The 17,116-nt window shown below is 38.7% G+C and overlaps 1 protein-coding gene across 1 annotated transcript in view; it reads right to left on the bottom strand.

Moving 5' to 3' along the window:
• Window positions 1–2,065: 2,065 nt before the first annotated feature.
• The window catches only part of LOC111661150 (SMAD family member 3), a 28,260-nt gene continuing 13,209 nt past the window's right edge, over window positions 2,066–17,116 (bottom strand). The window contains exons 2-8 of the mRNA XM_023414625.2: window positions 11,726–11,919; window positions 11,186–11,320; window positions 9,772–9,897; window positions 8,625–8,837; window positions 8,330–8,467; window positions 7,017–7,161; window positions 2,066–4,734 (exon numbers count right to left, since the gene is read on the bottom strand). Coding sequence (XP_023270393.1) covers window positions 4,611–4,734; window positions 7,017–7,161; window positions 8,330–8,467; window positions 8,625–8,837; window positions 9,772–9,897; window positions 11,186–11,320; window positions 11,726–11,919 — 1,075 coding nt within the window. The 3' untranslated portion in view covers window positions 2,066–4,610. The remainder of the gene's footprint in view (window positions 4,735–7,016; window positions 7,162–8,329; window positions 8,468–8,624; window positions 8,838–9,771; window positions 9,898–11,185; window positions 11,321–11,725; window positions 11,920–17,116) is intronic.

The raw sequence follows: 17,116 nt of genomic DNA, 5'->3' as shown, positions 1-17,116 counted from the left end.
GTCTAAAGCTGAAAAACTTCACATATAGGTGATACAAGTAGGATCCTTGGGAGTCTACCACTCTGTCTGTCTAAGGGTCTAAGACCAACTGACCATGTAGTCGCACCGATCCTTGTTCCTGTCCGGTCAGACATCCTGTCACCTCTTGCACAAAATACTAAAAAAATAAATGAATAAGAGTTCGGAGCCATTACAACATGCAACTGTGGTTCCTTGTGTTTACAGAGCTCACACTGTACAATCCTTGCAGCCAGCAGATGGCAGTGTTCAGCTAAAAATTATTATAGAATATAGATTATATATTTAACTGAACACATGCTCCACCCTTCAACTCTTCGCTCTATACCTTAGCCTCTGTGAGGATCTTTTCTAAATGGATTAAATCATGGTTTATAAATGATTTTCAGTGCCACTGTCAAAGAAGCACTGTCTACGATCTGGTATCATCTACTGTATGACTGTAAACATCATTTACTCTACAGAACAGAACTAATCCAGTTCAGTTTTGAGGGCATGTAGTTTTAATATCTTAATATTTAATCTTACACTTGAGCCAATGTTTAGAATATCTTGACTTTCCACTGAAAGTACATTTAAATGTATGTTTCAAGATGAGATGTTTAAAGATGCCTTGTATAACCACCATACTGTGTACTGTTAATTTAGTGTATATACACCTACTATATGTAGACAAGTCATAAACTGCCTAATAGCACCCATTAGAGCTAATTATTAACTGATTAATCGTGGATTAGTTGTCAATTATTAGTTGATTAATCAATTAATTGATCGACAGAACAATAATCTGCAACTGTTTTGATGTTGGATTCATTGTTTTTCAAGCAAAAATAATGAAGAAAATGCCAAATTTTTGCTGTTTTGTTCATCAAACAAAATAAGTCATTTGAAGATGTCATCTTCAGCTCAGCCAAATTTTCTGACAATGTGTTTGTGTTGCAGAGACTAAACAATTAAACAATTCATTGAAAAAATTGTCATATTGATGATTGTTAGTTGCAGCTCCAGTGCTCATATGTTTTGTATAATTTTTTTATTTGGCAGAGAATACTGTAATCTTCCTCCTAATCAAATCTACAGCAGCTCCAGATTATACGTATGCACATGTACGCACATACATTCTCAATCAATGATTCATAATGGCCCTGCGTTTGACTCTCCAGCAAGCTACAGAGTTAATTATTAAATGCTTATGTAGTCTGGAATTAAGCTCAGGCAGCCCGAACAACAGGAGACGCACACTGTGGTAATGTAAAGCTGACTGTGCACAAGTTCTTGCTTTAGCTTTTGATGCCATTACACAACGGAGGCACTCAGGCCTACAGCTACGGCATCTCATACAGCAGAAAAGAAAAATCACAATGGACAGCTTTTGTACTGCACTGACTGCTTTTGAATGCATCCAGACTGCAGACATTTTAACGAGTGAACCAGCAGAATCCAACACCATTTGGCTTTGGCCCCGGCATCTTCTCACTTCAACAATAGATTTTCTCATGCACCTAAACTATTTGTCACCACAGTGAAGTGGTTTTTGAAGTGCCTCGCAGGTTGTTCAGTCCTCTTTACCTTACGGGCATCAGAACAAAGCGTGCATTCATATTCAAAGCCATGCCGTGCATCTGTGACAGCAGAAGCGGCTTCGGTTTGCATTAGCTTTCAACATAGCACTAAGTGAAGAAACAAGAGAGTGTCTGCTTTGGGGCTGTAATTATGGTTTCTGTCTGCTTCTGAGGAGAGCGCCAAATTATTTACCACAGACGAGGAAATCCCCAAACTACAGAAGGAAACAGACAAGAGGACTCTAGAACCTGAACTGTCTCCAGAGAAGCCTGTATAAAGTACATTTCATGCTAACAGCACTTATTATAAAATTTAGTTAGCTCAATAACTGACATTTTTAATGTTGAATTATTCCACAACAAAGTGAATCTGACTGAATACAAAACTAACTTTGACAGTTACTGAAATAAAGATGTGGTCTGACATTTAAGATCCGTACAACCCAGCTTCAGTTCCCTTCTTACTTTGCATGCTGACCCCGGTATCACCACAAGATATATATTTTATTCATAGACCAACAATAATAAACAAAAATATAAAGCATCACATCAACCTTTTATAGGCAGAGAAAAATAAAAGGGTATAATTTTTTACAGGACACCTAAAAAGACCAATTCAGAGCACAATAGCATAAATCACAACTAATAATGACGATTACAGTGAAAATTTTGAACAAGGGGGAAAAAAAAAAACACAAGCACTATAAGTTGAAGAGTGTATAAAAATGACAAATTTGCTTGCAAAATATTCCCTACTGGGTAATTACATTGACTATGGGGTTTGAGAGCCCATTAGGATCAGGACTGCTGTGTTCAAGGACACTAGAAGCTCTACAAAGAGCTGTCTTGTCTCAGATCGGTAGATGCTACTGTTTCTGAAACAATCCCATTATAGTTAGAACGTTCACAAGTCATTATCATTTAACAGAGATCAAAATCTACCAACTTTAAGTAAAAGTAAAATCTCATGGCTTTGCTGTTCTCTTGAGTCCCTAAAATGTTAAAGATTAGCACCACCGGGCTGACATTAACATCAAAGGCTGCGTTAATGTAAATAAGTATTGTAAATAGAATCAAAATATTGTCCATGTTCACCCACTGTGTCTTTGTCTAGTGTTATGGAACCAGAAGGAAATCAATCCACTTCCACCACAGTGGGTGGCTGAAAGGAACTGGGACCAACGCTAAGACTATGCCTTTCTATTTCACCAATACCTTTTTCCAACTTACACTTTTTTTTTTTTTTTGCATTTTAAACTTAAATTTTGTTCTGCTTCCAAAACCCTCAACATTATAAAGGTTAATGGTCATATAATAACACATGTATGTACTACATGTACATAGACTTAAAAAATAGGGACATCAGATTATGAGGTTCTACAGTTATTTACATGCCTCTATCTAAACATTTCCCTTTGTAAAAAGCTGTGCTTTGTTCTGAAACCGCCTCATCTTCACAGGTAGAAAAATACAAGGTTCATATCCCCAGACCTGCCAGCAGTATATTCTGTCATGTCATGCAAAAACACTTGAAAGAGGACCTTAATGTCCTACAAAAATAATTGGTAGCAAAATAGACTTTAAAGCCTCGAGAGTCATGAATCTCTCATTTTCACTGGTTTCTGTACACAATTCAGCTGTTTTTCTTTGACGGTCCTGAGTGTGCAAAAAGTCAATATTACTGATGGTTTAAAATAAGACCAATGTCATGGACTGCTGAGAGAGAAAATTAAAAAAAGTAAAGGCGTCTTCCTGCTCTCTTTCTGCAGAGTATTCCTATCACATACACAAGTATTCCTACATTCCTACACTACATTTTGCATGTTCAATGTGTAATTTAACTGAAAGTCTGCAGAACAGTACAGTATGTGAGATGTCTTCAAGTTCTGTGTAAATGCCTGTTATGTACTTCCTACTATACAATGCTGCAAACATATTTTGCAAATTGGCAAAGCTTCCTGAAATGAATGCAGGCTATATTTCACATAGGCCCCTGACAAGCACTATTGAAGCTATGGACTACAACTGTCATCGAATATAATTTTGTCCACATCTCTTTATAGAATATCAACATTTTACAAAAGTGCATCATCTTCCTGATGACATTTGATGAATATCGCTGTCTTCCAGCTCTCACATAAGGGTTGTAACTCCCGTCTGCTCTAACGTATCCTGAAACATCAGACTGCTTCGTCAGACTAATTTAGCTCCCGGTTGAAATCAGTGAATGGTTTACTATTAGAGGGGGAAAAGCTGAATCTGAAGTTTGACAGATTCCTTACTTTGTCTTTTGTTCCTTAAAGGTGTAGTTAAACATCCTGTTATTTGCCTTATTAGAGTAACACAGAGCGCATAAAATGACAGTATGAAAACCTAAGCAAATATTTGTACTAGGCTACAGTATATTCCTTCACACAGTGTTTACACTGTGGTTGACCATTTCCATTATTCCAATGTCTTCATAACCTATCAAATGCCCAAATACAAAAACAAAGTCAAGTGAAATGCATTTAACATGATCTTACATATGCTTTACAAAATTGGTATTAATGCTTAAAAAATTAATTCATTTTTAAATCCATGGTTCACTTTAACATCTGTACAAAAAATGTAAAAATTGTGAAGATGAAATTTCAACAAAAGCGCAAAGAGAATAAGTATCTCTTAATAAAAAAAAACAAAAAAAAAACAACTCTCCTCCCATTTCTACAGTCTTTCTGGCACATAGACGCCTAAGAGAAAAACTGCCATCAAAATAATTCTGGACAAAATGTGGAGATTATACTAACATGGTACTGCTTTAATGCACTTGTCCCCTTTTGCCACAAACAATATGTATATAAAAAGTGCTACTGTCAGCTGGTGGGGAGGGAGGACTAAATTACAGATTGAGGATTGGCTGAATGGGGGGGGGGGGGTTTCATCATCTTTCTGTACTTGTGTAGCCATTCTTGTCTGCATGAAGTCTGTGTGTTTTTAGTCACTGACAGGAGACGTGATGTACAGGACGTGGGTGGTTGAAGGGCTTCCCTAAGAGACGCTGGAGCAGCGGATGCTGGGGGAGCCCATTTGTGTGAGCACCTTGTCCAGCCACTGCAGGGGGCCGTTCAGGTGAAGCTCGATCCAGCAGGGGGTGCTGGTCACCGTCTGTCTCCTGGGAGAGACAGAAAGGGAAACAGATATTAAGGACACAGTGAGAGCTGCGCAGAGGACAGGACCAGGGTGAGTAAACTTACAAGTCAAGTTTCAGTCAAAGTCACATCAAACTACTCTTTCATTTTAGCTGCAATGCGAGGGGCTGAATACAAAACAATAATGCACAAAATACTGGATGATACAGACTTCTGAGTTACACTTGAAAAGTTTTAACACTTATTTAAGACAGAATTTAAGATGTGTTTAAGGTCAAATGATCCTAGTGTATGAAGTGAACTGAAAAACCAACCCCTCTCTTGTCTATTCTCCTGTCATTTTTTCACTGGGGATTGGAAAACTAAAATCTAATCTATATTCCATGTCTGTAATAATTTTATTTTATATGGGTCCATCTTATCAGCACCTCCTCTACATGGTGATGAGTTTAACGGAATCTGAATCAATCTGATGACAAGAGCCAAAACTTGCCAAAACTCTATGTTCTTCTAGAGTTCAAGTAGTGCTTTTATAGGTATCATACTGTAACTGGAAATAAGATGTTTTGTTTCATAAACATTTGTTACTTTTGTCTTTGAACCTTTGAGAAAACCTTTGGATGTTGCACTTGCATGCTCTTGCACATGGTTTTCAGTTTTAATTCATTTCTTTTGTTCTTGATTTGAGAAAAACTTTAGAAGAAACTGTATAAAAAAAAAAAAAATCTTTTCCAGACATTCAGCCTTTTGATATCTGTATCCTTTGGCTCTTCATTGATTCCCTACAGACTTTATACAAAAACCTCTTACTGATTTTTCCACAGAGGAGAGGAGAGGGTGTTCAAAGTAATACGATGTATGCGTGTAAGTGGAGTTAGGTGGCAGCTCTTAAAAAAAGAAAGGTCAGATTTCTAAAGACATTCTGGTTTCAGTGGCCTCACCCAGTGATAACCCTGTCATTTTTGTCTCCGTGCTTTTACTCCTTTGTGTTTTTTTTCAGGCGAATCATGTTTGACACCAGAGTTTTGTGAACAGCACGCAGCAGCAGCTTTAAGGGAAAAGAAGGACGTTCGTGAAACTGAACATTTCATTTGTTCTGAGGCAGACGGAATGAGCTAAATAAAACAACTACTCAAAGCCATGTCAAAGCCAACAACAACAGAAGGTAAAATTTATCCTGTATGTTGTAATACATCTAATTTCTGCATTGGCAAGCCAGATGAACAGAGACACTTGCCAGCAGCATGATTTCTCCCATGGTTTATATGGTTTGTTTCATAACATATTGTTTTTCAGAATAAATTAGGTGCCACAATTATAGTGTTTGCAAGATTTTTTCTTCATCTTTACATTTGTCTGCTTTTATAAATTAAACCAGAATTACTGCATTGCAGTTGTACGCCTCTGTTAACAGTTGTATTGTCTTGCTTTATGGCTAAAAACATGTTTTGTGAGGTCACACTGACCAAAATCAGTTCATCCTTGAGTATCCAAATAACTAAAAGAAATTTCCACAAAGTGTTACTGAGATACTGTGTTCATGTGAACGGGACAGAGGGATGGAGGCACAACCTGAAAACATAATGCCTCCGACCACAGCTGTTGCTGACACAGAGGTACAGCAGTCAGCAAGGAAAAAGACAGAGAGAATGAGGTGTGGGCGGAGGTAGAGAAGAAGCAGGGCTTGGCTGGTCCAGTAACCTGTTTTTAAGTGCATCTACATGTCAGCATTTAGTCTGGGCAGGACTGGTGAGCAGTCACTCACAACACAAAGGTTTCCTCACTGTGGAAACCTCCTGTGCAGAGCCAACTTTCATCCAATCATCTGCTCCCCTTTATTCCGTGTCCTCCTTTCTTACTATCAGTGAGTCAGACTGTGTGGAAAACTGGGAGGGGACGGAAGAGGGAAAGTCTGACATCTCCTTTTTGACACAGTACATGTGTGTTTATTTAAAAATAGTCTGGCGTGCCAACTGGTGCCTGTTTCTATTGATGAGGGCTCGGCAGCGTCACACACCGGATTCACCGGGTGTGGGTTCAGAGTGTGAGCAGATGCCTGGGGAGCGGGGGCTGTCAGAATATGGGATATGATTCACAGTCTGTTTGTTTCTATTGTCTGTGTTTACATATGGGCTTGCTAAGGACTTGATCTTTGCACAGCAGCACTCACAATGTTGCTGACAAGTTGGTTGCAGGTTTTTATCTTCTGTTAAGCAGTTCGGCTCTGTAGCGGTTGAGGTTTACCGTTATGGAAATGAGTGAGTGGTTGTCATTAACCCAGAGCGGATCTGTCACTGCAGCTTACCTGTACTCTGCTCCCCAGCCCTTGACAAAGCTCATGCGGATGGTGCACATTCTGGTGAGCTGGTACACAGCCTCAAACCCCTGGTTGACTGACTGGGCCAGCAGGGCCGCAAACTCTTGGTTGTTGAAGATCTTCAGGTTACATCCTGGAGGAAACAACAAACCAGGACAGATGCATCAGAAACCAAGACACTTAACCTTAACTACTACTTTACATTTTTATATAAAGAAGTGTGTTAATAAAGTAGTTAATACAGTGATCTTAATCAGGCAAACAAGATTTAACTTCTGTGTGTATTAAACCTTATGAAGTCTTTAGTAAACTTGAGGGCATTCAGTTCAGACTTACTAGGTCTAATCTGATAAGACTGCAGAGAGTTTTATGTAAAAGGGACTCGGACACTTAATCCAGACATGGAACCGACATGTAAAAGTGCATTCACATTCATGTAAAGAGGTGCGTGTCTGAAATTTGCTAGTGACTCAGAGTGTACACACGTGTTAACATTTTGCCTCTTGACAACTAACCTCCATTAAGACTTATAGATGTGCTGTGTTCAGGAAAAACTTGTAACAATTTTACAAATCATGTGGTAAAATTACACAGACTCCAGCGAACAGGAAAACCTTTTTTTTTTTTTAACCAGACTACACTATAGCTAAAGAGGACATCCCTGCTGATGAGGGTGAGTGATGGTCTAGATGTGGCCTCTGTTGTTCACTGTTGCGATGATACAGCCACAGTAAATCTTTTCTCAATCATCCATTTTAAATTAACTTAACTTAGATGAATCACAGCTTGGCTCGGTAAAAAGGTCCTGTAATGTTGTCAGTTTTGCCACAGACATTGGAAGTGCTCAAACGGGAGGATTTTGGCAGCAGAAAGTCATCACTACTACTGCAGTTTCGACTAGTTGTCTCCAGATTTTTATTTTTCCCCTCACCAGAGACTACACCCAGCTGTGAAAGTTGGGAACAACACAACTTCAAACTGGACATTTTTTTATGAACACATAAGGACAAGGTAAATATAGGCATCTGCAAAACTAATTTGTTTTTCTATGTGTTGGCCTCAACATTTATATACCACTTCATCATTAACAAACACAGATGTAGGAGAGGATCAAACCGCCAACCTTGTGATTAGACCACCCTCTCCTCCTCCTGGACCACAGCTACTCTCCCCTTCCAGTTTTACCTTTCGATTTTTTTTCTTCCACCAACCTCCAAACTGCTCGCCTCTCTACTTCTTGCCATTTGTGCCGGTCTCTGACCCTAACTTTCTCCCTGTCTGTCTGTCAGCTTGACACACACCTGGAGGGATCTTGCAGACTGTGGCAGGGTGCCAGCCATAGCGTTGGTTACAGTTAGGGCTCTGGACAAAGATGGCGCTGTCGCTGAGACACTCAGCAAACACCTCTCCTCCGATGTAATACAGCCGCACACCACGGCCTTCAAGAAAACAGAAACACGACACACTCCTCAGATCAAGCTCATGTCATAAAGACATGAGCAGTTATTACACATGCAATGTCTTCTTTAGCATTGGCACAAGTAGGAAAGGAGCACTACATGATGATAAATGATTATTATTTGATTGGAGCCCTACCGATATGTCTGCGTGTTAACTCAACAGATGCATTGCGGTTGACGTTGGACAACAGGCCCAGGCAAAAACGCTCTGAGTTGGAGGGGTCCGTGAAGCCGTCCACTGTCAGTGAGGGCTGCGAGGCGTGGAAGGTCTCTCCTACTCGCTGGTTCAGCTCATAGTATGAAATGGAGCACCAGAAGGCCGGCTCACAGTAGGTCACTGGCTGAAGGTCTGACACAGGGAGACAGAGAAAGATGCAGTTTGTTTTCATCAAACCAAAATGAAAGGTAAGAGACAAAGTAGAAACAAGAGATTTGAGTATAATACAGTGTGGCTGTGAATTCACTGAAAATGTGCAGATCAAGAAATGTAATGCTTGAAATGATATAGGAGGAAGGAAACAAACAGGTACCAGAGGCGAGAGCAAATCAGAGAAATAACGGCCAGAAGCAGAATAAGTGGGAGAGAAAATGGAAATGAAGAGCAACAATGAAGAGGCAAAATGAGTGAAATGTGGGGAGAAAAGGGGCTGAGGTGGATGTAAAGGGGGAAGAAAAACACCACCAAAGAAAACATTAGGCTGAGCTTGCGTCACAAAATGTCAAACCCATACGCCGTTTCCCAGAAGCTTTTACCAGACAAAATGTGGAAACTCAGCCCTCACTGATGGGACACTGGAGCCAGAATGGTCAAATTACAGGCTTATCCATGATAGTTTTCAGTAACTTCAACCGGTTCTGGTAATTTACTCTTTTTTCCCCTCAACATGACCACTCTCAACAACTTCAACAGTTTGTCCTTGGCTTTGAAGTCCAGAACAGAGCTGGACGGCACTGCCAAACGAAACTGGTGTGATTTTGTTATTTCACCAGTTGCTTTCCAGCCAAGCCCCCTGGCGTCTTTCCATCCTGATAGAATAAACGTAGGATATTGTCATTGATGTTAGTGTCGGCTGGATGGTGTCTTGGCCCGTTCAGCAACTCACATGGTGCAGGGAAGACAAAGGCTTCTTTCATCACCTGGTTTCCTCTTACAAAAATGGAGTTAAATCAAACAGAGAATTCCCACTGGGGAGATACACTATTGAATCATTTGTCTGCGTGTGAACACAGACAGACAGAAAAGTACACAAACACACACTTGCACACTCAGACACAGTCCTTACCTAGGTTGCTGTGTGTGGGTGAAACGGGGTTGGGTGATAGGTTTGGGGAGCTTGTGTCCATGCTGTGGGTCATCTGGTGATCGCTGGTCTCTCCATCCTCACTGAGGTAGCCTGGTGGTGGCGTTTCTGAGACGCACCAAAGCAGAGCCAACACAAAGACACACACACACACACAAACACACAGACAAAATCTCATTAGGTTTGTGGCAAGCTTCCCTAAGATAGCTCTGGTGGGAACACAACACAGTAAGACAAAAAAGAAAAGAATAAACACTGGCGAATCTAAAAGAATTACATTACATAAAAATTTACATAAAATACAGCAAAATTTCAATGTAGTTTTTCTCTCTTGCACACCTGCTTGCTCTTTTTGTCCCTGCTTCTCTTGCTCTACTACTAATGTCTACTACTCTGAAATTAAATGAAATTCTCTTCTTTATATATGTGGCCACATTTCATTAAAAAACCTGCTTAGCAGTGGTGAAAGTAAGTACCTTTACTCAAGTGCTGGACTTCAGTACAGTTCTGAGGTACTCGTGCTTTACTTCAGTATTTTACATTTTCTGCTACTTGATACTTCTACTCCACCACATTTCAGAGGGAAATACTGTACTTTTTACTGCTATTACTATTTGATAACTTTAGTTACTAGTTACGGTGCAGTTTTAATTATTAATACTAAATATGATCAACAAATAAATGATCATTTACTATTATAATAAAGTACCTGGCAGCCCCATCTGTACCAGCTGCAACATTAAAGTTGTGCGTATATTCCTGTATTAATATGTATGTATTTATATACTTAACTATGTTTTACCAATTATTCTGAAATGGGTCATTCTGCATAATAAGTATTGAGTATTTCTTCCACCACTGCTGGTTAGCACCTGATCTGTGTTTAACCCTGGTTGGGAGGAATACGCTGAAGTCGTGTCAGATAACAATTGTTCATCCATTCACAACTGCAAAAATGACTGTGTCAATCTGTATTAATCTGTGAATTTCTGACACTGCACAGCAGCAACAATGTTGAACAATCTGAAATCACTCAGAATCTCAGTGAAAACAATTTGACAATGTGTAGGATACAGATGCAGATACAGATGTTACCAGTACTCACCTTATAAAGAACAGGTTATCTAATAGGAGCCAAAATCAAATGTCCCAACTATCTAAACAACTACTTGTCCCCAAGATCTAATTGTCTCTTAGGAATGAACTCTCAGTGATTAAATGACTGAACAGAAAAGACAACAATGTGATATGTTGCCTGATCCATGTATAATGTTAACAGCATGGCACTGGGATGCTTCGGATTATCAGACTTGTGTAAAAGATTCTCATACAAGTCTTGGTGTTTAAAGGAGTATCTGAGCCTTAGTGTGAATCCTGTTAGGAGGCAAGCTGGTACCTGGTATGTAGTTGCTCTGGGGCTCAATTCCAGCAGGGAAGTTGGTGTTTTCAGGGATTGAATGGCTGTAGTCATCCAGCGGCGGGAACTCACTGGGGATTTCTGTGTGTCTGGGCACCAGCACTGGGGGGAGTACTGTATAGTGGACATAAAAACAGACGTATACACACAAGTAGTTCCTTAGAAGATAGCAATAGTGATTGGTTTTATGTCTGTTTGAAAAAAATAAATAAATATGTAACACAAAACAACTTAATAACAAAACAATAAAATTATGCAATAAAACAATAAAATACGACAGTTATGTGCAATAAATAACAGGGAAAAAACTGGATAGAGCCTGTAGATAAAAACAAGACTATAAAAGTGTGCTTTGGCAAAAAAAGCAGATAGTTCCATAGAAAATGACCCTGACAGCAAAGTGAAATGAAGTCAAATAAATTTGGACAAACTGTAAAACTTCATCCTTTAAGTTCTTGGAAAAAGTTTTTTTTTAATTTTTATTTCAAAATGCTCCAAAATGCTCCAAGTTTGTGATACCTGGTGTCTCTACTCTCTGGTAGTGGTACGGGTTGACACACACTTCATCCTTCTTCGTGTGGAAGGCGTACTCGCACAGCTCCACCGCCCGCAGTTCGTGGTGGGACTGCAGGTCGGGCCAGCGCCACAGACGGCAGTAGATGACGTGGGGCAGACCTTTTCTGTGGGAAACCTGCAGACGGCCATCCAGAGACCTGCAGACAGGAGGCGACACAGAAGAAGACACGTTTGTCAATAATATGAACGTTTATTGTTGGAAATACTGGTTTCTGTTTCCAAGCAATTTTCAGCTGAGAACAAAATGTTTTTCTTTTGGTATTTTGGTAATTTCTCAGCCTCATATGTGTAACAGGTTGTGTAACATTAGATAATTTACTTGAAAGTTTTTTTTGTAACTAAAGTCACCTATTTGTATTGGCCACCTAATCGTTATAAAAAAAAAAAATAACATGCACACATTTCTTTTCTTTATTTTGATTTGTATTTTTAAGAAAATAATTAGACACCCCTTTTTGATTGGCTGTTACAGCCTGTGGCTTTAGTATTAATGGGTTGTTTCAAACTTAGTGCTGACACTACGGGAATACACCCTTTTTTTTTTCTTTCTTTTTTTACAGTGTCGTACCATTATAGTAAGAGAATTTTAAAAAATGTTTTTAATTCAGTCTTCCTATTAGAATTCCCCACACACTGTTTTGTCTTCTAAAACACATCAAACACTTGGAGGTGGTGTTTACTGTTGTTGCTAAGTCTGGCCTCTGACACTACCTCCCACTGACGAGGGTCCCAGCTGTGTGTACACTAGTTATGAGGTGATGTCTAATAATAAACAACCGGCAATGAGATTACAGTATGTATAACAGGAATTTCATTGTGTTGTATAACATCTGCACCCATCTGGTATACAATGCTGTTGGCAGGATGATGATTTAGTCTGTCAGATATTCATAAAATGTAGTTTGATGTTGCAGATTGACATAATGGGGTTGTAGCCCGTAATCTCTGAGCACAATGACCCATGAAAAAAAAAACATCTTATGCAAGAGGCAATGACCACATATGTCCCTTCTATCTGTCTCTCACCCATTCACTAATACACAAATACAGAGTAAGGGTCAAAGGCTTAAGCTAAAGCCCTTTAGAAGGACAAATATCTGTCCACAAATAAAAACAAGGCTGTGTGCTGTGTAACGAATGAAGCTCAGTAATATCCCATCTGGGTCAACCATTATACACCCAGTAAGTGAAGAATGGTGTTTTAATTTTTCATGGCAAAAGCTTTCATTCGCTGCCTCTGTACTTTTAAAAGGGGCTGGGGAGTGTGTATGTTGAGGTGGGGGGTTGGTGTGTTGAATTTTTCAGATGGTGTCTGAGTACTTTATGTGCACACAAACATAGAGAAGCATACAGTTGAAGAAGCAAGCTGTCACTGGAGGAAAGCTGGTGAAGCTCTGGATCTAAAGAAACGCATCCCTAAAGACTGTAAGTGAGAAGTGGTGTGTTAATGCACGACTGATTCACTCTACAAAACTAAGAACCCAAAAGCAAGAAAGAATCCTGTAAGAATATGTCAGTATAACCCAGAAGAACTCTCCTGCACCCCACAAACCTTAAACTGTATGAACTTTATACAGGTACGGCAGTGCAAGGTTTTATTGCTTATCTAATGGCTGAAAAGCTGGAATTAGGTTGCCACATTTTTCACAGTTTATTAAAAAAATCAATTTGTGACCAAAGAATTTAAAGTTAATAGCAGAGGTGTCCTCAACAAAGAAACATTACTACGATCAATCAATAAAACATAAAACTGCACTTCTTCATAAATCTCACAATAAAAACAGAAGTAATGTATCGCTGTATTGTACTGTCTCTATTAAAGCTCGTTCTTTGTTTCCAGAATGAGCCACAGCAGCATCACGCAGGTTATCAATGCTGACACATCAAAAAAGGGAAGTGAGCAACATAATCACAGCAATAATGATGATAATAATGAATCTAATTCATCATGGCTAAGAACATAACAATGTAACACAAGCAACACAGATGCGTGTGTGATCAAAGAACTCAAGGACAAAAAACAGATTGTGTTGAGATATTTGGCTGCTTCCACAAGTACAATCAAGATACTAACACAGAGGAGACAAATAAACTCGAACACTGTAATCAAGTATAAAACTATGGAACATTGTCAAACCCCTTATGAACATTTTTAAAGTTGTATTGTAGCTTGTAGCGCTGTTCAGCTTTAAACATTTAGTTAAATGACTTTTGGTCAGCGTCTGTGAAGGCCTTGTGATACTTGTGATCACTGTTCCTCTTTTCTATTGCAGTTTTCCTGTGTTTGGCACGCATCAAGTCACGATTTATTGAGGCTTTCCCTTCGACACATTGCATAATTTTAAAGTGTTTCTGACTGATGCAGCAGCAATTCAGGCCTTTTTGTAAGCTCAGTAAGTTGCATCAAAAGTCACTTTGTTACACCCCCATTTAAGCTAATTGGTTTTACAAGGATTGGACAAAATAAAACAGACATAAAAACTGTTAGTGGCTTTGAAACAACTAAATCACAGTAACAAAGACAGCTGAAAAAGTGAATCATAGGAAATTGTCCTCCAAGTCATGATGCCACGAGGGAAACACATGAAAAATGCATTTGCGAAGAGGAACAGTGATCACATGAAGACACACACAACATTGACTGAAGGAAACGAGATTAATTACAGAACGAACTGCGCAAGTTGGAACAATACCTCTCTGACATTATCTACAAAAAAATCTGCATTAAAAGATTCAAAGACGTACCACTTAATGCAGGGTTATTGTGGATGTACTGTAAGGTGTTCGCTTACTGTGTTAAATGTTCAGACAGGGCTGATCTGATGTCAGTGGTATGTGTGCTAGGTCCCTGCTGCTGAGTGGGTGTTTGGTGGGGCTAGACTCTGTGTAGGCTGAGACAGACATGCACAAACTCCAGTGGCAATACTGGCTAGTTGGTGTCCTACTTAAAGTCCTTGTCTTTGTAAAGCCCACTTTATCACTTATATTTTTTAAGTTTTCATAGACTTGTAATTTGTCCCTGGGCTTGAGGGTCACCTGTACTGTAAACAAACATATGTTTACATTCAGTGTTTCAGTGGGATAAACAAATTGTGTATGTCTCTGAGGTTTAATAAACAAACGTGTTCCTCACAAAACATTTAGAAAAGCCTTTTTTTTTTTTTTTTAATATTTCAAATTGCAAACTAGGGCTGCAACTAATGATTATTATCAATTATCCTGGCGAAGATATTCAACTTACTATTAAGTAAAACAAGAAAAAGGAAACTACTGTGATACTTCAATTAATCTAACAGGCAGTGTATGAAGTATCAAAAAATGGCACCACATTGACAAACTACAACAGCGAAATGCTCTAACATGTATTTGTTAGTGATAAAAAACAGATTAATATACCATAATAATGTAACACTATGAAAGAAGTGGTTTTGCATAATGAGCATTCATTTTGATACTTAGATTTTACTGATGATACTTCTGTACTATTTTTTCTTAATTCAGGACTTTTACATGTAATGTATAATATAATATAGTATCATGCTACAATGTGATGCTACAATATTTCTACTTTACTTAAGTAAAGGATCTAAATTCCTCCATCACTGCTCTTTATCTACAGATAAAAAAAAAAGAAGAAAAACAAACAGCAACAGTCAAAACATTGTGTTTATGAAACACATGGACAGGTCGAAACACACACACTAGCCTTCTCAATCTGACTGACTCACTTTATTGAAGAGATTTATGACAGCATGCTGAACGAGACTTTGATGAGAAACACCTCTGTGACAGTAAAAACCGCTCCTGCACCACCACCAAGCCTCAGCCTGTTGTTTAGAGGAAGAGCTTGTAGCACTGTCTAAACATCCAACCTCAGATCCTGCAAAACACTTAAAAATGATTTGAAGCTCAGAGTCCTTCAGCTATGTAACGGGGGGGGGGGCTATGACCCCAAATTCCCCGGGCTCCTGTGTGTGTGTGTGTGTGTGTTCCAGACTGAAGATTTGAGGGACATGGGTGGGATCTGAAGGCTTCCAAGAATCCAAGAATTCAGGCCAAAAGTTTTCAACCTTCAGCTGCTCCCTGAGGCACCAGAAACTGGTCAACAGACTGATTTTATTTACAGACACGTAACAACTCACACTGAATTATTAAATCAATACCAATGATGAAGGAATAACTTTATTTTGTTTTGCTTAAAATATATACATTTTGTGGTGCTCAATTTTGTTTAAAGTGTTTTTTTTTCGGTTTGTCACAAATTTGGCTTTAATAAAGTAAACAGTATCACCTTAAACCTTGAAATTAATAGTGTATAAGCCGACTGCAGCATGAGCTAATTGTGTGTTCAGACTTTATCCAGTTATGCAATGGTGTATTGGTTGCAACTAACAATAATTTTTTCGATAAAACAATTAGCAGTTTTGTCTGTAAAATGTCAGAAAGCTGTAAAGTGTACCAAAAACAAGTATCAGATATTCAGTTTACAGTGATTCAACAGGAGAAATTTGTGAATTCTCATATTGTGAAAATGGTACCAGCTAATTTTGGGAGCATTTTGGCTTAGACATGAATTTAAATGCGATTTTTATTCCATTTTTATACTAAAATTTGCTTAATTCTAGTAACTGATGTAAACCTGTGTTAAAGATTTGTACTTTTAACTTCATAAAAATGTATTTCTGGCTGGACCGCGACAGCGAGGCCTGCCTGACATATGCGAATATCGCTGACTGACTGACTGATGAAGTTACACAATTGGTCAGCCGAATGCCGTGGGACTCAGTGATCAGGTTATACCATTGATCAGCCGGCCGAGTGTTGGACTTTCCCCATTGGCCATTGCTCTTTCAAAATGAACTGGCAGGAACAGTTTTTCTATTGCATCATGAGGGGGCGTTTACAGGCAGTGTTGCCAACTTAGCGTCTTTGGGCGGAGTTTCAGTCACTATTTGAAACTTGTTCCATTGTCTGAAAGTTGTTGTTTATAGTTTTCAACTGCGACCTTAATTTGGCACCTAATAATTATATTCATTATTGATTAGTTTTCCAATTATTTTTCTTATTTAATCAATGAATTGTACAGTGTATAAAATGTCAGAATCACAATATCACATAAGACAAATAAAAATAGCAAACGCTCACATTTAAAAGGTTATAACTTCTTTGGCATTTCTGCTTGGAAAACGACTTGATGACTTAATGATGATTAATCAAATATCAATATCAAAACAGTCCATTTTTGGTTGCACGGCTAATCAAGACTAACTGAAAACCCCAAAAATAAAGAAAATAAAAAATATCTATGATGTCCAAACTTCCACTTATCTGTCC

This window comes from Seriola lalandi, unplaced genomic scaffold (genome assembly GCF_002814215.2).
Source record: "Seriola lalandi dorsalis isolate HSWRI2012SDOR001 ecotype SW California unplaced genomic scaffold, Sedor1 jcf7180002054537, whole genome shotgun sequence".
Taxonomy (NCBI): Eukaryota; Metazoa; Chordata; class Actinopteri; order Carangiformes; family Carangidae; genus Seriola; species Seriola lalandi.
The sequence above is the reverse complement of the archived record's forward strand: the minus strand, read 5'-3'. Positions and strand labels throughout refer to the sequence as shown.